The sequence below is a fragment of the Fopius arisanus genome, unplaced genomic scaffold, assembly GCF_000806365.1.
Source record: "Fopius arisanus strain USDA-PBARC FA_bdor unplaced genomic scaffold, ASM80636v1 scaffold00002, whole genome shotgun sequence".
NCBI lineage: Eukaryota > Metazoa > Arthropoda > Insecta > Hymenoptera > Braconidae > Fopius > Fopius arisanus.
The window spans coordinates 2,553,634-2,573,951 of NW_011887741.1; the positions used below are offsets into that span (position 1 = coordinate 2,553,634).

The following is a 20,318-nucleotide window of genomic DNA, read 5'->3' on the forward strand; positions in this document are numbered from 1 at the left end:
GAACGTGTAACATTTCCATTCCCCTTCAACCTTAAATTCTACCCTCATCCAATCGACTCTACATTCCACGAGCGCACATTCGAATTGATGATGAGGGACGACAGGGCAAAACAGATACTTCAGTTTTTTTTTTCAATCTTGACGTTATGAAAAATTTTATTTTTTCTCATCTCAATAGGAATTCGTAATAATTGGATACACTATTGCAGAATTTTAATAAATTGCAAGTGGAAAAATTTGAAATAAGCTTTCCCAAAAAAAAAAAAAAACCCAATCTGTTAATATTTTCCGGATAAATAATAACTTTACAGGCCGTTTCTATTTTGAATTGAATTCCACCTCAAATAATTGATAATTCCAATGATTTTATCTCTGAAATTTCAAGGAATTTTTACGTGTCGGATGCGTTGATGGGGTCCACCCAATGCAACTCGTAATCTTTATCCATTATTATGATTTTTCAGTATCGTACGAGCAGACGGCAATAACATACGTATGGAAAAACGATGAGGCGACATTGCGTAAAAGCCCAAGCTTAACAACCCTGAATGCATACCTGATTAGGAATCAGACACTGACGTGTCCGATAAAAGCCAGCTGGCGGGGTGAGTTCAAATTTATCAAAATCCCATCCCCCAAAAAAAAACGTCTCTCATACCCCAATTTCCTATTCCTTCCCAGGTCTCATTGCCCCCTCTTCCTCCCAAATAAATAAATTATCCAATAATTCCACCAATCCGATTGAGTTCATTCAAGTCGAATGAATTTCTCAACACTCATCAACCGGAATTGTCGGGAAAATGTTGACCGTGAAATTAACATGGGAAAAATTTTTCCACTGTAGAATTGCAAACGGTCACAAGAATTCAACCGTGTCTGAATAAAAAGTGGGCAGAGAGAGCTCATCCCTCGCACGTTTGCACACGGTTCACGTAAAACGGTTTTTCCCTCCCCCTGCAATTTGCTTTTTTTTTCTTTTCAGTTTCACGGGAAAATAAAAGTACGGAAAATTTCGATCAATAATCCTGGTAGAAAGGCCCCCCAAAGGCTATTCGAATTTTCCACTGGAGGTTGGGTTTTAAATCCCTTCGGATTGTTTTTACATTTTTTTGGTTTTTGTTTAGTTTTTCTTTTTTTCAACATTGGGTTCGGGAAATAAAGAGCAGGGGAACACTCAGAGGAATGAATTGTTCTCGGCTCGAATTCCACCAGCAGTTGAGAGTCATTTTATCGATGCATTTAGGAATTTTTAATATTGGAATTATTTGGAGAATATTTTTCTGGGTGTGACGATTTGTGAGGCGAGGATTAATTGGAAATTCGAACGTCCAGGTGGAGGGTTGATTTTTTTTATTGAGGTGTTTATGTTATTTTTTTCAGGTAAGTCTCCGAATATGTCGGATATTATAATTATCGAATAACATGATGAGGACTTGGTGTGGATTAATGAAGCTATTACTAATGAATTTGACAATTGCTTTTCGTTTTCGACGCACCATTGCCACTGAACTACACGGGGATGAAAATTTTTTTATCCTCAGGGAAAAATTCCTTAATTCTGAGGGATATTTCAATTTTTCGGGGAAGAAATCTCGGAAAATCAGAAATCAAATATACATTTCACATTATTCCAAACTTTGAATCACAAATATTTTGAATTCTAGGAAAATTCCGGGAAATTTCGATTCGCAATTTGACTTTTATTTATACACTGAAAAAAATGATTATTTTTGTCAAATGAATGCATATCAGATATCAATTAATGAGTAGAACTCATTATTTTTCTCAGTATTAATTTTTCACTACAGAAAATCCAAGGTTTTCAAGTCCATAAAAAATGAATTGAAAAATCCATAAAAATTAAGGGAAATTCGCTGAGATTAAAAAAAAAATCCGTGTGGCCGGGTACCTCCACGTAATGAGAGCACGATGAAGTAGCGATTTTAGGCACTAGGTGAATGTGAATCTTGTATTTGTGTCGATGTGCTGAGCAAAAAGTGCCTGAACCCTCACATTCTCTACAACTTTAATCCAGTAACGAAATGTTAAATTGACATTTTAAAACTTCCAACAAAAAGGGGTTTTTTATATTTTTCTTTAAAGTCGATAGATTTATAAATAAATCGATTTTCAACGACATCAGAAAATTCGACTCATTTCACTTCAACATTTCACCACTGAATTTTTGTTTTTTTTTTTTTCTTTTTTCATACTTTCTGTCGCTAAAGCACGCAAGCTCGTTAGCACTCTGCGATTATTCGCAGTTTTAATGAAAATTAATTGCGATGTGACCAGCGCGACCCATCGAGTATAAATGGTGTGAAGCAAGTTTATTTTTTCAGACTGAAATAAAAGAAAAATTTAAATTAACACTTGAACTCTTTTAATTGAGATCCACATAAACACGGAGATGTAAATTTTCATTTCCATTTCACACAGGATGGAATTCTAAGCGCAAAATAAATATACCATTGTGAAAACATTAAAACTCTCCCCACGAATTTATCCGAGACTTCATTATTTCCATAGAAGTGGCACTCACGGAGAGAAATTCTTTTCAAATAAAAAATAAAAAATCCACTGATTATGAAAAACTCGATAAATTCAATAAGACGTTTCAGGGGTTTCGGACAAAATTTATAGAGATTTCTAGTGAAATTTACAGATTTAGAAAAAAATTTAATACTATAAGTCGAAAAATGTCAGATAAGACTCCTTAAAATTTTTCTCGAAAGTTTCTCAATAAATTAATAAATCAACATGCAATTCAAGGTAATTTCGCAGTAAAAAAAGCAATAATTTACATTCCTCGTGAGTCTGCTCATGGAAAATTACTTTTGACGCCTGAGTATGTGGATATATTCTAATCAATCTCTGCACGGCATCGGGTGCATGCGTGTATTTCACGTTTGCGTGCTTTTCTCTCCGGAAAAAAAAATCAAACGTCAAACCCAGAAGGTACAACATACAGAACCAACAGAATAAAACAAACTGCGAAGCAAAAAGAAAGAACTAGCGACTTCAGTAGCGAAGAGTAACGAGTCGATTTAGCAAGTAGTTAATTTTTCGAATAATATCTCTGAATCTACAGGAGATCTCAAAATATTTATTATAACCTTTTTTGTAGACCTCATTTCGCTCTCCAAAAGATGTTCTAATGAAAAATTCGCTATCTCGATTAGATTCCGAGGTATTCCTCGAAAAATCGATTTCATCTCCTCGTTAATGAATTGATAGTCTGGGGCTGCTAAATTGTTTATCGCATGTTGATTAGTTGCCACATTGTTAATTAGAAATAAAGGTATGAGCCTGGTAGTACCCCTAGAGAGAGGTTGCATTGGCAATCTTGGTTCCTGTCTCGCTTTAAAAATTCCGAGCTGATGAAATGAAGAGATAATTAAAAAAATCTTAATTCAATCGACGAAATTTATTGTATCGATAAAAAATTTTGATTAACCAGTGTCACGTGGTTAGGGAGACGGTACAAATTAGTGCAATGAGAAATAATGATACAAAACCCTGACCTTTCGGCCTACCTGGGGTAAATATTGTCGGGAGTAATTACCGGGGTGGAAGAAAATATGGGCTAAAGGTCATGGCTAAATTGTCCAGTCATCTGGCCGCTCATTTACTCCAAGGAAAATAGATTGAACAAGTTGGTGTTCGGATGGTGAACAACAAATATCAACAATCAAATGTTTTGCAATGTCGAGGAAAGCTTTTCACTCCCAGAAAAAATCTCTCAATTCTTGATTTTTATCCAATCCAAAAATTCATATTTTTCAAACCCAAAAGAAAACATTTATGTTATAATAAATAATTTATTATTGATTATCACAAAAAAATTATAAATTCCAAGAACTCTCACTTCCACAATTACACCTTCCAAAAATATCCAATTTGTTCAATCAAAAAAATTGGGCTTATCCAACTTCACTTAAAAAATTATTAAAAAATTGCCAAAACAAAAAAAATCTAACCACGTAGGACACTTGGTCTGCTTCTTCTCCTGGAACTCTAGGTTCGAAAAATCACTGCTGAGGGCTAGATCTCTCCGCGCGGTGCCGCAATACCAGAAAAAACCTCCCCCGACAAAAAAAACATCTCAAAAGCCAAGCCATAAAATTGAAAATAAAAAAAAACCATAAATTAGGGGGTGGGCCGCTAGTGAGATTTAGGTGGAAGAACGGTGGGTGTTCTGTTGCAGCACCTGGTCAGCTGATTGGTCAGCTGATTGTCGACTACGAGGACGAGTACGATGAATTCGGGGACTCAAAGTGCTCTCTGTGCCAGCGAAGATTTGAGGAGCAAGGTAAACCCACCCCCTCCCACCCCACGTCCACCCCTCCTCTGCCCCATCAAGTGCAATAATCTCACAATTGAGTAACAAAAAATTACAATAAATAACGAGTTGATTTCCTCAACGCAATCTCCACGAGTGCTCTCTCCCCACTGTTTTATTGAGGATTAATCAGGATTAATGAGGATTAATGAGGATTAACCGCCAGGAAGGAGACAGGACCAAGTTTACCAAATTTAAATAAATTATAACGATTATATCCAAGTGTGATTAATCCGTATTACACCATAATCCCACTGTAGCTTCAGTGTCGCTTGCAAAATAGTCACATTTTCATGTCGTTAACCAACGAATGTGTCTAGAACCATTTGATGTTCCCAGAGAGAGTGTCGGTGTCAGATAAGATGAGAAAGAAAACATTCTTCCGAATAAGACGTCATTTTGTTGATTAAAAATCGTGAGGTCTTCGATAATTCTTTTTTTTTTCATCATTTGAAGATAAATTGAGATAAAGTCCAAGGGATTACGTAATTAAAATTTTGAAGAAAGATAATTCAGAATATAGTCCGTGAATTTATGGGGAGGACAATTCATAGTGTTGAGAGGAATTGAAAATTCTCGTGGGACGAGAGAATCTCATTCTCTTGAAAGACTTTTTTCTCGCGAGAGCAAATTTATTTATCATGAGAAATCACGATTTTTTTAGTTGAGAGAATCTTGTCTTGCATAAAGTAATTATTCTCTGTCGAAAGTACATTTTTCTTGCAGTGCATAGAGAGACAGATGCTGTTTTTGTATCCCGGAAGCTTTTAAGTGTAATATCTTCAGTTATATCAGTATTAATAATTTTTTAATTTAACTTCGGCATTGTTTATAAAAATTGCTGAATTTTCCCGATCAACCGGAAAGTTCAATAAAAACTTTTTACAAACAATCTCGAAAATTCTGAAAAATTCATCTTAATTTTCATCTTAATTTGCAATAATAAATTATTTTTTGTTTCGCGTTTCTTTCCGCGGGAAAATGGAATCACTGAATTTTCTTCGCAATTATTTGATCCCCCCGGATTTATTATTTTCTCTTTAAGTTAGTCCCTTCCCTCACCCGGAATTAAGTAGAAGTTGCCAGATATTTGGAAAATAATTCGATTGACATGAGTTACGCGCATCCGGAATATTTTCCTGATGCACCACTGCATGAGGGATGAAAAAAATTATGATTTATTCATTTATTATGAATATTTCGAAGGGAAAAATGGAGGGCACATCGCGCGACTTACATGGCATATTCAATGAACTCTTCCTTCAGAGTCACATTCACTCGGAATTTACGAAGAGAATTGAATATTCCATAATGCGCAGCGAAAAAGCACTCTTGCACCTCGGATAAACTCTCGTTGCGATTATGTTTTGAACCCCGGGAGAATAAAAAATTTTCGCATCTCACTGAACTATTTCTCAGCTTCTCAATTTACGTTAATTATCGATTTATGTCGGAGAATTATCGATTTCCTATTTAAAAAATAAATAAAGTTAAAACAATTGATTTTGCTCCGTGTATTGACTAAAAATGCATTCAGGCATTTCTTCCGAAAATCAATCAATCAAATTTTTCAGTCTCTCGAAAGGAAAGGGTTCTTTAATTCGATAAATACACAAGTGGGCCTAAATCTAGGATTGACAAGTACTCAACAAATTAATTATCCAAACAACTTGCATTCGACCAAGTTAACAATGTTGTCTTGCATGTGTTAATCATCCCCCGATTGTTAAAGAAAATGTAGATTTAGGCCAGCTTGCATTGATCCTAGAACCCCCCAAATCATGCGAATGTTTTGCGCTCCATTAACGAATGACCGCAGATAAAATAATTGTCAAAAATTCCCACACCGGAAGACAATGGAATAATTGCACGACTCGCTCGAAAACGAAACACCAAAACTTAACTGAAAGTCTAATAATTTGGGTTTTTCAATGTAAAGGGGATTTAGAGTTAAACATATTTCATGCGCCAAAGCACTCGAGCATAATATCAATTTAACCAGATGTATTCGGTAAATTGGTGGAATAGAAATAGGATTTTTATCTATCATTTGAACGGATGAACAGGTAACTACAGCTGCCTCAAGGTGGATCTCATCTTCACTAGAGATCGTGCCTTCTACTTTACAACAGTCTTCATACCGGGTATAATACTGGTAACGAGTTCGTTCATCACATTTTGGCTCGAGTGGAATGCAGTACCAGCTAGAGTCATGATTGGTAAGTGGTCATTAATAAATTTTCATTTATTCCGATTACAATTTTTTTTTTCCCCGGGAAGCGTTATAAAATAAATAAATAAATTGAACTGGTTGAATTTATTTTTCATTTCCCTTGAATTAAATTCATTCAATTTAATCGATAATTCATAATTGAATGCAAATTATCACAGAATTTTGATAAAAATGATAATAAAATTGATTTGTCAATTTCAGGTGTAACAACAATGCTCAACTTTTTCACAACGTCGAATGGTTTTCGTTCAACTCTACCAGTCGTCTCAAATTTGACTGCGATGAACGTATGGGATGGTGTATGCATGTGTTTCATATACGCAAGCCTTCTTGAGTTCGTTTGCGTCAATTACGTCGGACGTAAAAGACCCCTTCACAACGTCGTCTATCGTCCAGGGGAGAATCCCGTCACCCAGGTACATTCTCCCACCGATAATCCAAAAAAATCCCCCCACAAAAAAAAATTAAAACCCCGTCGTAACAATGTACCCCACCCCCGCAAAAAAAAATACCTCATTAATCCCTGGAAAATCGGAACAAACCTGGGGCCCAAATAAATCCACAAAAAGCCAGTGGCCCTACGATTTACAACGGAACATTTATCAAAAGTTAATTATAACAATTAAAATCATATCTCACATCACGTCTCATCTGTGCCCCCGAGAACCCGTCATCAACGTCGATGCAATCGAGACAATAAATCGAATTATCAATTAACGCGTTAATTAATTCATACAAAAAAAAGTGTCATGTTGGATTCCAATTTTTTGGTGTTCGAAAAGAATTTTTTTCATTGAAAATTCGTTTTAATTTTTTAGTTATCGAGAAAATGTTTAGTATAAGATTAAGAAAATTCTTTTTTAACAGCATAAACAATCGTTTATACGTAGAACTAATGAATTTTGAATTTTTTTTTTAAACTTCATCTCGACTACATCGACAACTTCTTTCTGCCGCGCACCTTTGTGACTTTGTTGGCGTGATAATTGCACAAACCACCTTATGACTTGTTCTTTACTCTTATCTAATAAATTTATCTATAAACAAATATATATTAAATACGATCTCCGCTGCATCTCAGTGAATATCGGCATCGCATAAAAAAATAGGTATATATTTTCCCTTGAATTACATTATATATCGATTTAGTGGATTTTCATTGTTAATCGTGCATTCGACCTAATTGTTTTTTTTTTGCCGAACGTTTATTACTGTCACAAGTATAATTATTTGAGTTGACCCTTGCCTCCGCCCCCACCCACCCCTCACCCTCTCCCCAACGACCCCTGAAAATCCCGTGATCGAGTCCACGAGACGGGATTTAATTTTTGAAAATTCATTTAGAAATAATTTTCACTTTACGTTTTCATTTTCCATTACCTTTAAACTAATTCGTTGACAATGGAACGATAAGAAAGAGAAATTGGGCTGCAGACTTTGCATGTCTCTACTTTTCTACTTTTCTATCTTTATATTTGATATTTTATGGACGATACAGTTTAATTAAATTCCTCATTAACACCCCCGTCGGAAAATATATGGAAAAATATGTAATATAGGCCGATTTTGTATATTCATCGATTTATCTAAAAAAAAAAAACGAGTAATTCTAGCAGGAAATATAAGAGAAAGTGTTGAATGTTATTTATTAATTTACGAGATAAATCGATAATTGAGAGAAATGTTCAATTCGATATAATATAGACCAATTTTTTGAAATATATTTTTCCGTCTGGGGGTATAGAATTTTTTCCTGTTAAAATTATATCTGAAATAACCTAGTTTTGCCGCCGAAAAATATAATTAACGTGTAATGATGAAATAATGCTGCGAGACGTGTCAATGTTGCATGAGAGAAAGATATTCCATCTGCGTGCGCCATAAAAGTCGGTAAATAATATAAATATAGATTTTAAAAGTATGTATCGATGCAAGCACCAAAAATTATGATGACATGCGTTTTCATTCATACGGCGGTAATTTTTTTATGTAATGTACGCAGAAATACGGCATCTCAGAGAGATATTAACGGGAAAATTAACGGTCTGAAAAATAATTGAAAAATTAACGAAAAACTGAGATTTTTATTTATTAATTCAAACTCTCACGATTGAAAATTCAGTCGACATTGTGTGAGATTTCAAGAATTTTCCAACAGTGCAGCAATCCGGCATTCGAAATTGATGATAAAAATAACGGTTTCGGGAGTAAACAAAATGAAAAATAAAAATTATAAATTTGGCTGATGAAAATCACACTGAGAAAAAAAAATGGCCGATCAAACGCATGCATTCTTGATTGAAATCAGTGCCGAAATTGATTCTTGAATCAATCTTTCCACGAAATTGTCAATTCATGGCACGAAACGTTCATTCATTCTTCGAAAATTCAATTCGCAATCAATTATCCACTCGAATCAATCCTGCGCGTACTTCAATCAAGTAGATGAAAATTGAAATAACGCCAGAATCTCAAAAAAATCCAAAAATTATTTTCAGATGCGTTGATATTTTCATCAAGACGAGACACTATTGACTCTATTGACTCTCGTCACTTCGCACTTGAATAAAAAAAAATTGCTTGAAGATCAATCGCGTAAATGCGTGACGGACGCTTTTTTTTTCTCTCAGTGCAGCGGTTCATTCACTCACCCGGGTGTGTATAAATGTAAATCCGGCGGTTAAGGGAGATTAACGATTTGGATAATAAGAAAAATAAAAGAAAAAAGGAATTTGATAAGTTTGGTTGGTGGAATTTAGCGGTGAGTAAGTCTCTTTGTTTGGTGTCTGTGATGTTGCAGCGGCTTCCAGCGGTGCTCAGCAGGATAGGGATTTTATTGGCCAGCCCCTTGGTAAGAGCCCCCTTTGCCTTTGGGTTCCCACGATACGCTAATGTCTCAAATCAAAATGCAAAAAAAAACGAAAAAAAAATTAAAAAAACTTGTCAAATGCCTCTAAATTGCCTTAACAATAAAAATACTGCAATGACATCTCAGTGGCAACAGTATTTGCTGACCAATTGTTATTGTTATTTTTATAATTGATATGTCTCATTATTATGAATTGCAATGATTGATACTCAGCGTTACGGGGGTTCCCACCCACGCATTATGTTTTCAAAACCTCCGGGCTTTATTGTTATTAATTGCCTTGCGAAGAGTACAATAAAAGAAGAGAGTACAAGTATCTTGAATTTTTCTTCTTAAATTTATTTATTTATTTTTATTTCACAAGCATGTCACGCGTCAGCATCTTCACCGGGCTTCATTATTACAACAATTCAAAGATTTTTTTGAACAAATTTTCACACGGTGAGAAGAGTTGAATAAAAATTATCGGAAAAGTCGGAGATATTTTTGAATAATTTATCATTTATTAAAAATTAAAACATTTGTCGGGTGAAAAAATTTTTTTATCGCCATAAAAATTACTTTTTCATTTATTTTCATTATTAATGATTATTTATTTGAATTTATTCACCCGTTTCGGTAATTAATTGGTAATTTTTCTTCAACTTTTATCTCCACCCACTGTTTTCGCATTTCTAGTCGCGCGCGTGGAGAAAAATCTGTTGAAAAATCGGTGAAAATTATTTGTAACACCGCAAATCAATGGATTACGCAATAATTGATGGATTTCTCTTTGTTGATTGATATTTGCCAGATTTTTCTCTCCCCGCGGTCGATTTCATGTCCATGAAATAATTCAAAGTAGCACAACGCAGTTAAACAAAAAAAAATATCCAAACAATTTTCTAGTTGTAATCCATCTCCCAAGAATGGAGACGAAGTTTTCACTCCCTTTGAGTAAAAATAATTATCCTGTCAGCTACAATGTGAGTCACCCATTCCGGAAACAAGCGAGAACAAAATTGGAGGAGTTTAAATAAAAAAAAAAATATGACATTTGCCTCTGAGAGGAGAATTCCCTGAAAAATCCTGCACGTTTCCCATTTTCCCAAATTTACATTTCAAATCATTATTCCTACAATTTATTTATCCCCAATCGCATATAAAGCATTTGAAGGCCGGAGGACACAGGATGTAAATATTTCAGTTTTTTAATGGATAAAGTGGCAGCCCCATTTGATAAATAAATAATCGGTTTATAATTTTTCATGAGATAACATTTATCGGCGTCTCACGCTGCATTTTAATTAGTCTGGGATTTTTTTCACGTTTAAATCCCCAGTTATCGCATTTTTTCAAAGAGCAGTGGTACACTGTTGGAAAAAAAATATAAATATTGGGAAAAATTGGAATCTAAATATCAAAAAATATATGTAGAACACGTATTTGATATATTTTTAAATATAAGTTGAATGAAATTCAAACGAAACGACTAACGAAACAAATAATTAAACAAATAACGGAATCAATAACGGAATTATTAATTGCATGGAAAAAGTCTCAAGAATTTTCGAATTGCTAATGAATAAAAATTCATTGTGTCAGGAATTTTCAATTTTATGATTCCCCAGAATTTTTGAAGATAATTTTTCAAAAAATCCAACAGTGAATCCTGCGTTATTTATCCTAATTTTTTTGTTATTGAAACAATTGTTTTATTGTCTCGCCAGGACTCGACCATACCTGAATTTCTTCAACATTTATTTATTCTAGAGAGAGGAGATAGCCAGCGCCGAGAGTGTCAATTTATGCATGAAAAATTCACTCAATAAAATTGATATCTCCTCGCTCAGCGGAATCAATTGATCATCCGATTGAATGGAAAATCTGTTATTTTATTTGTTGAGTACCTCAAAAGCTTCCCCAGGCTTTGTCACACACTGAATCACAAGTGAAACTCAATAATACTTGAGCAAGCATGTGCAGTTGAGCGATTTTAAAATCCCTCGCTTATTTTTTCTTAGTCACCCTCACTGTTTCAAAATTTTCCCTCAATTTTCCGAACGAAAAACCGCAATTTCAAGTTCTTCTAAAAACTTGAGGGAATTATTTCAAAAAATATACTCAAAAATTAATAATTAAATTCCATGAAGTAATATTTTTCACCCTGAGGTTGTAATTGTATTTTTTATTATGAAATTTTTTGACGTGCAGTGAAAAAAATTTCTTATCGGACAATTGAGTGGAAAATTTTTATCAGTGCAAGCAAAGTTTGCTAATTAATGGTGTATTAATGAAATACACTCACGCACTGCTTTCATCACCAATCCAAATCATTAAATCTACAAAAAAAAAACACAAAAATTTGCTTCAATCGAGAATAAGAAAGAAAAATAATAAAAAAACTTGATCGAAGAGTTTAAAATCACTGGACCCGATAGAATCACAATTTTTGGGGATCAGTTTTTCATAAATGGCGCCCGTTCCGTGGGTTGGGAGAAAAATTAAATGATTTATCAACCCATGAATCGCTGTTCAAAATTGAACCATCGACAAATCGCTTTATTTTCAATTACTATAAAGAATTGCTTAGTAGTTCAATCCAATTCATGAGCTTTTTTTAGTAGCAATTGATCCTCCTAAAGCTTAAATCATAACCGATAAAAAATTATTTCAACGTCCAAAGGTTGAATTTTCATTTAACTCAGTCTCTCCAAGAATCGCGTTCTTATTTCATTACTTCATTCAATTTCTTTCAACATTTTGTTCTTTAAAAAAAAGTTGAGAAAATATTGCGTAAACGTTGGAAAAAGCCACGAGCGTAGAATATTGTGTTGCAGCATGTGTCGCCCTTTATTGACAGAAAAAAAAAACGAGAGGCATGGAAAAAAAATCTATTGAACCCGAAATTGATAAATCGATTGATTATACATGGAAAAAAAAAACTAGGTGAAGGATCCCCTTTTTCTCCGTGCGATGGCTTTTTAAATTGTTTAAATTCTCCGTGAGAGGAGCATCAGAGTTCCCGCAATAATGTACACGACGGGAAAACTTCTCACAACTCCATCTTTTCCCATTTCCATCCGGAAATTGAGTGAAAATTGATAAGGAAGAGAGCGATGTTAAATCAATTGTCTGTATTCAGTATCTCCTGATCCAACAGTGCAATTTCAGCGAATCAAATTTCATTTTTAAAAATAAAAAAAATACCTGAAAAATGAGAATATTTTTTTGAAATTTCACTCTGCGATTATCGAGTTATTGCTGAATGAAAGTCAATTGGAGATGAAAAAAAACAATTTCATTCTCAATTCAAATTAATCAATGATTAATACCCTAATAATTAATATTAATTACAAAAATTATAATGTGTAATTATAGTATACATTGTGGATAGGGGTAGGATTTAAAAATTTGGTAATAATTTTTCCGGATGGAAATGAGAAATGAAATAAGAGTAATTATCGGATTAAATAAATCTGGAAAAAGTGGATGCCTTCAGGTAAGATTAATTGGTATAAGTATTCTGCTACCCGGACCCTGTCGTAGGGGACAAAGAAACGAGAGGGTGGAAATACAACAGCTGGTGGTAATGAGCCGAACGAGATCATCGCATGTACAAATTGCGGTCCAAATCCTTGTACGCACACAGCGACCAACGGATGTGCTGCTGAGGTATGTCAATAAAACAATAATACTGAGAAAAAATTCAATTACTTGTCAAACGCATGACATGTCAAACGCATCCCTCTAAAAAAAAAAGACTTTACCCCCAGCCAGAAAATTGTTTATTTCAATCACATTTCAATTTTTTATATTTACTTTGGGAATTTTATCATTATAAATTTATAAATATTATTAATTGAGGCTGAATATTGATTATTTATTTATTCTCATTATTGTCTCGAAGAAAAATTTACTGGTAATGATAAAAATATTTTTAATGCCAGTTTCAGCTTGTTTTTTTTTTCATGATTTATTTGATTTGAATAAATAATTTTTCCCGGGGCAGTGAATGTTGTTGTTGTTTAATTTTTTTTCTCAGTATGAAAATAGTGATAGTTATAGGTGTTTTTATATGTATACCTAGCATGAATGTCGCGTAATTGGTGTGTATGATGTAATTACTGTTTTTAACCCCTCGTGTAATATTTTTTATCAATTAAAATCATGAAGCATTAAAATTGAATTGTCAAGATATTTGTAGATCCAAAAAAAACCCAAAGAGCATTTAAGAACAGACAATTTTTTCAGCAACTCAATTATTTATTACTTGACTCAGTAAACAAATGATTCCCCAAATGATAATTGCTAAAAATTGCTAAAACAAGTCAAATCAAATTTACAGCTCTTCTTAATGATCGACTTATCTCGAAAACTATCGCTCCCCAATCAATATTTTTTAAATTAATCCATATGCAAAAAAAACTGTAAAATTTGATTTAATGTTGCCACATTATTGATCAAATAATTTTAATTGATAGTTTAATAATTAGTGTCGTTTAAGTTTATTAGTCGGGGTCGATAAAAATGGATTGACAATTCAATTTTCATGTTGATTAATAAGTAAATATCATGCAAGGCCGAATTTAAACGGCTAATCCCCGGATGATCTGCTCAAACAAACAACGCAATGTTAAATGCTAATGCCAAGGGACAAATTTGAATACTGCCAGTCCCCAAGTCAATTTGCAAATTGGAGAGGCTACAAAATTTCCATAGAACTCGATTGGCAACGCAGCAACGACACTTTGAAAATAATTCCCTTTGAAAGTGCTTTCCCGCTGATGGGAGGACAGGGGCCACTGAATTTTCAAAAGCATCATTAAGTTGATTTATTGCAACACGTACTCCATTTTCTAGGAACACTTTTTTTCCAAATTAACCGTCAACTTGTTTGTTCTCCCTAAAATTCTCTACCCAATTTGACATAATATTTTTTCATCAATTACCTTTCGCTTCGATTCTTTCAACAATAAAAAAAATGCATTACGCAATTATCAAGTCTATCAATTTTATCGGTCAATGAATTTAATCGAGCCCCCGCATATTTTCCGGTAATTCCTGCATCTTTTCCCCAAAGAAAAACCACAAAAAATGGATGTTATGTGTGTAGTGCATGCGTGAGATGACCCTATAATGACCCTGAGTAGTGCTGCTTTGTGCAGGTCCGGAAAAAAGAGCCACCCCATCCGATTCGAGTCGCTAAAACCATAGACGTCATAGCAAGGGTCCTATTTCCCATCGCTTACTCTGTTTTCCTGGTGTTCTTCTTCTACCACTACAAGGGTGTCTCCTAGAAACATCAACCAGAAAATATCATCAATCAGCCAAGCTCCAGACGCTAAATTGACGAAAAAAAAATCAACACCCGATGTGCATCTCTGTAAAAAATATTTATCAACACGATTGACACTCGAGAAACTCTTTAGCCTAGAATCGAATAGTTCATTTGAACTTTCCAAATGTGTAGATTATATTACCATCTCAATGTTCAAGTTCTGAGATTAAATCTCCCGTCGAAACATTTTTGGGGACAAAATCATTGGTCATTAAATCGGGAATTGAGTCTCGTCAGAGGGATTTAATGATTCCGTCAGTTTTACCGGAATTGAAACAATTAAGAAAATGTCCATAAATTGGTTATCAATTTATTAATCAATTTCCATTTCAAGAAATTATTCTTTTCGGTGAAGATCTGGCCAATCTGTTCCCAAAAATGTTCTCACAGGATCACTGCTCTGTCAGGTGATTGAAGAAAATTTATGCGTGGAGAGAAAATGTTTGAAAAACTTTTCACCGAGAAAATTGAAGTAAAATTAATGCGTATTTGTGTGAAAATTGCATATCAATACGAGAAAAATTCACGATGAATTTACACATTGAAATTTCCAGTGCTGGAATTTTTTATTCAGTCGCTAATTCATAAAGTGAGATAAATAGGATTTTATAATTCTATTAAATTCGATTTATCAGAAAACATGTTGATTTTCGAGAGAAATATCAAAAGATCTTTTTTGTCGTAAACTTAATGGGCTATAAAAAAAATCACTGGTACTTTCATCTCAACTCAATATTTTTCGAGATAAATCGATAATTAACCAAAACTCTGAATTCTTCTGATTGCAGTTTATCCCTTCGCCACTGAGTTTTCATAAATAATTTCTCTCCATGTGAAGATTGCAAATGATTGACGATGAAGTTGTACCTCGTAAGGAAAATGAAAGTAAAAAAAAAAGAGAAGTTGAAGAAGTTGTTGCTCTCCGGCGAAAAATAGTGCGAAAAGATTCGAGAAAGTCAAAATTGTCGATAAAACTCAACTACTAATCAACCGTAAACCGCAAATAAATAATCTCTAATTTTCCTAATTTTTTAAACAAATAAACTCTGACATATGGGAATTAAACGACGTAGACGTGATAGAATTCCAGCGCATAATTTATTTCCGCTACAAAAGTTTAATTAAAACACGGAGGAACGCGAGAATTTTCCCTCACTCGAGGGAAATAAAGGGGGAAAACGTCCTTTAAAAAAAAATTGTAAACGAGAGTTAAAGAGGAATTAAATTGAAATTCAAATAAATAATCACTGCGTACCACCAACACTTTCAGATCTTATCTGAAACTGACTGCCAAAAAAAAAGACAAAATGATTTAAAAACGATGAAAAAAAAAATGGAAAAAATCAGTAGGCGCACTTTTTTTACGTGAAACATGAGGTGAAAAAATTAGAGGAGTACTTGTTCACTTTGACGAGGTGTTTGTTGTTTCGAGCACATCGACACTTGACGAGAGAGACCTGGGGGTCTTCTTTTTAACGTTGAATTGAGGAGAAAACCCTCGAGGCACGATCTAAATCGAGTGGATACTCTTTTGCTTTGTGATAAATTGTGAAGTGGAGTAAATGTTTGAGTCTAATCCATCGGTATTTGGTAATTTATGCCGATGATAAATTACCAAAACCCAAAAAAATCATTTCATCCCAGCAAAAATATTTTTGAAAATTCAGGGTGAAGTGTTACAACGGTTCAGCTCTAAATCTGGAGGAGATAACGATTTTTTTTTCACCACTTCGTTACCGACTTTTACTCAAAAAAATTCAAGCTATTATTACACTCCAATTGTTGATTAATTTTTGGAAAAACGATTTTAAATCTAGAAATTTTATTATATATTCAGGATTTTAAAAAATAGTCATTAACTTGGAATAATTGCTGGAATAATTACACCGAAATTTATAATTCTCAATAATTTTGCCTGTGATTGTGGATTTTTTAAAGTAAAGTGAAAAAATTTTGGATTAATTTAAAAAAAACTACTCCGCAATGAATTTTCACTTAATTGAAGTACCGAATAATTGAGTTCGCATGAATCATCAAAAATCCAATTCGCCAATTACTCCGCTTCCCCGTCTCCACCAAATGAATGTAATCGCCGACAAAAATCAGTGGATTAATCTCCAAAATTTTCCAAAAATTTGTCTACATAAGATTTTCAAGCACCACAATATTAAACTCGTCCCCCAAAGATCGCCTCACCCCAATAGAATCTCGCAAGAAAAATAAAAACTATATATCTATAAATTTTTTTACACTCAAAGCGTCCATTGGAATATCTCCTCCGATATTTTGTTTATTCCCCGACATTCCCACCCCGAGAATAAATAAAAAAATACCGAAGGAGACAATCACCTGTAAATTATTCATTCTAGACTCGTAATTTCTCATAAATTAATTAACCAAGAAGATAAAAGAAAAATCTAAAGATAATCGACCCAGTGTCATTGGAGTAAAGTAGAGTAAATTAATCGGACAATTACGAATATTTCCTTTTGCAATGATAATTAAAAACTCCAGTCACCCCTCGCACCAATTACAGTAATAAGCACCTTATCAGAGCGCCAAAAATCCATTTATAATAAATAAACTATAAAATTAATAAACACTGTTGCAATTGACACAACGAATACGTAAAAGAAATGCCATAGGAGGAATTAAATTAAAAAATCACCCCCAAACATTGGATTGGTTGTGGCGAATAAAAAATAATAATAATAAATGCGAAAAAAAAAATGCAAAACGAATAGGCAAAGGTGGAATAAATGATGAGTAATGGCTACACACTTTGTATACCTCATGCGCTGTCAAGTGAGTCATCCCTAGTCGATACAATTTACTAAGCTACGCTATAATTAAAGAAGTCATATATTTATTATCTAAAAAATATAAAATGCTCCACGGACCAAAGTTAGACACGAGTAACTCATTAATGAATGAAAGATAATGCGATATTGAAAGAAAAACCTTATTCTTTAATTACTATCGTTAGCTGCACTCTGTAGAGGGAGATTTTTTAATGACTTTTGACAGAGAAGATTTACGGGATGGACGAAAATAATTTCTTCGGTTTTTTTAAGCTCGAAAAATTTCGAATGGAATTGCGGTGATGAAGATTTTGGAACCGATACTGAGATTTTAATTACTTGGCTAGCCCGTAACTTGAGTAGTTGACAAGAGAATATTCTTTTTTATTGGAAAATCTTCTCCGTCAAAATGATTATGTTTCTCTCAGCGTAACTGGCTTCGGCCACTGTAAAAAAAATCTTCGAGAAAAGCCTCGACCATTGCATCGTTAAAGAATTGTCAAAAATCCTAATGAATTAAAAACGTGAAGATTAAAATGACAAAGCTTACTCAAGAAAGAAAAAATATAGCCTAGTCTAAGAAAATTCACTGAAATTATACATAATGTGAAATCGTCGTGATTTTATCGTTCAAAAATCCTCATTATTTTGTTTGTTACCTCTGCTATGCAGTTGATTGTTACAATGTGATAAGGCACTGTTATTTTTTAATTTATCATTTTGTTTATTAATCTCTTTACTGCCTGTTTCCACTCATCTGATCATTAAGCCTCGGATCGACGTTTTAAATTCCAGCTGACGCTGAAAACAAGCAGCTGAATGGAAATCGATATTGTACATTACCGCTTGTTTGCATTTGGCGGGGATGACAAAAAATGGCAATGTGGGAGGGAAAGAGGTGAATGTAGGAGGGTATTGTCAGCTGGAGAGTCCATCTGGGTCGGTAACGTGTAAAAAAAAATTCCGCACACGACATTCAGACCACAAGGGCATTTGTCATTTTTTTCGTCACTCGTTCAATTAAAAAAACAAAAATGTGGGGAACAATCAACTCGTATTTCACCGTTTTATGTATTTTCGTTGAGAAATTTGGCATTAAATTTACCCTAATTTGGCATTTGACGAGGAAAATTGAAGAAATTAAAATTTTATAATGATTTTGGAATCTGGGAAAATTTTGTTTAAGTTTTCCAAATTTTTATTCTAAAAAATAATAAATAAATAGGAGTTGAGTTCCTCGCAACTTTTTCCCAAACCCCAAGGCAAATCCACTCATAATTATCCTCCTCGATCCATATTTCTCATTGATATATTTAACATAAAAAAAAAAAAAATCAGCCAACATGAGTATTCAAACCTAAGTATTTTTCCCCACTTCAACAATTAATCCTTTATCCTAAACAGCCCTCATTAAGCCTGTGATGAAAAGTATTGAAAACGATAACGAATAAACAATCCCAGAAATGGAAAATGATAAACTGTTAAATCGTAGGGAATCATAGCGGCTAAGAAAGAGAGAAAGAAAGTGTCACTTTGAAATTAGCATTATTTTGGTGGTTTTTAAAAATCCACCGCATGCGTTGTTCCGCCAGCGAATCTCACCCTCAAAAATCCCCTCATTTTTTCTTAAATTAATGATACAAGAATCAATTAATAATTAATTGAAAGTTTGATGGGAATTGAAGGGTGAGAGGTCGAGGTTCTACACACATGAAAAAAACACAATAAAAAAATTTTTCGCCTTCTCTGATAAATTCCATGAAATTTTTACTCGAAATTCTGCTGGAATTCTCCTAAAGTTCCATGAGAATTCCACTGAAAAATTCTATTTTACCGTGTAATAATGAAAAAATTAAGTGGAATATTTTCAAAAAATTCACCAGAATATCTCAGAGAAGTGGGAAATTTTTCTATTGGTTATTTTTCATACGTGTAATCACAAAACTGCTGACTATCTGTACACATTGATCCAGCCAACTCTAGTCTCGTTATTTTTCTACCTTTTCACAGCTTTTGGCAAGAGAACGGAAGTGAATAAAGACAAAATACATTGATATATAAAAAAAATATCCAAACTGCATTGCCATCGGTAGTTTCTGCATTCTCTGACTGCAGTTGAAAGAAATCCAACCAAATTAACATTCCCGAAATAGTTTGGAGATTCTTCTGCACTCAGAGAACAGCTCAATATTCGACTCGCCTACGTGTATACATATGTAAATATACGAATGAAAAAAAAAATTATATATATGAGAAAGACTCGTCGAGCCTTATAAAAGAATAATTAATCTTAGGGCAGCAATCAATATTACGAGCGTACGAGAAATAACAAATTTTACAATATATCATTGTTACTTACTTAGTTTTTATTCTCGTTATTCAACTATTAATTGATAAATGCCTCATTAAGAGCAAATATAATACATCATGTATAATTCTGTGAAAAGAATCTGCACCTTCCTGAATGCCCAAATGAATTTATTTGAATAAAAACTGGATTTAAAATTATTAAAGTTATTCTATTTGTGAGGAAACATTATTTATGGCTGAAAATATTATTTAATTGTTCCTGGATTGCTTTGGCTCTATAATTGTCAGGGTGAAATTTGGAAGGAAATCGAGGAGGTATTCACTGGAATTTGAAAATTCGCAATTTTCAAAAAAGTATCAGGGGAGCATGAGAATGAAGGAGGTATTCACTGGATTTTTAAAATTCGAAGTTTTCGAAAAAATGTCAGGGGAACATGAGAATC

The 20,318-nt window shown here is 33.6% G+C and overlaps 1 protein-coding gene and 1 long non-coding RNA gene across 20 annotated transcripts in view; one reads left to right on the plus strand and one right to left on the minus strand.

The window, feature by feature from the left end:
- The window catches only part of pHCl-1 (pH-sensitive chloride channel 1), a 33,455-nt gene extending 18,732 nt beyond the window's left edge, over positions 1–14,723 (plus strand). For 3 of the 15 annotated variants that reach the window (XM_011306515.1, XM_011306536.1, XM_011306562.1), the window contains 7 exons: positions 465–605; positions 4,208–4,312; positions 6,409–6,561; positions 6,777–6,991; positions 9,376–9,426; positions 12,973–13,098; positions 14,577–14,723. In XM_011306515.1, coding sequence (XP_011304817.1) covers positions 465–605; positions 4,208–4,312; positions 6,409–6,561; positions 6,777–6,991; positions 9,376–9,426; positions 12,973–13,098; positions 14,577–14,723 — 938 coding nt within the window. The remainder of the gene's footprint in view (positions 1–464; positions 606–4,207; positions 4,313–6,408; positions 6,562–6,776; positions 6,992–9,375; positions 9,427–12,972; positions 13,099–14,576) is intronic. The other 12 variants (XM_011306554.1, XM_011306598.1, XM_011306571.1 and 9 more) reach the window with 9 other exon arrangements.
- The window catches only part of LOC105267646 (uncharacterized), a 76,371-nt gene that overhangs the window by 20,319 nt on the left and 35,734 nt on the right, over positions 1–20,318 (minus strand). The gene's annotated exons all lie outside the window — the stretch shown is intronic.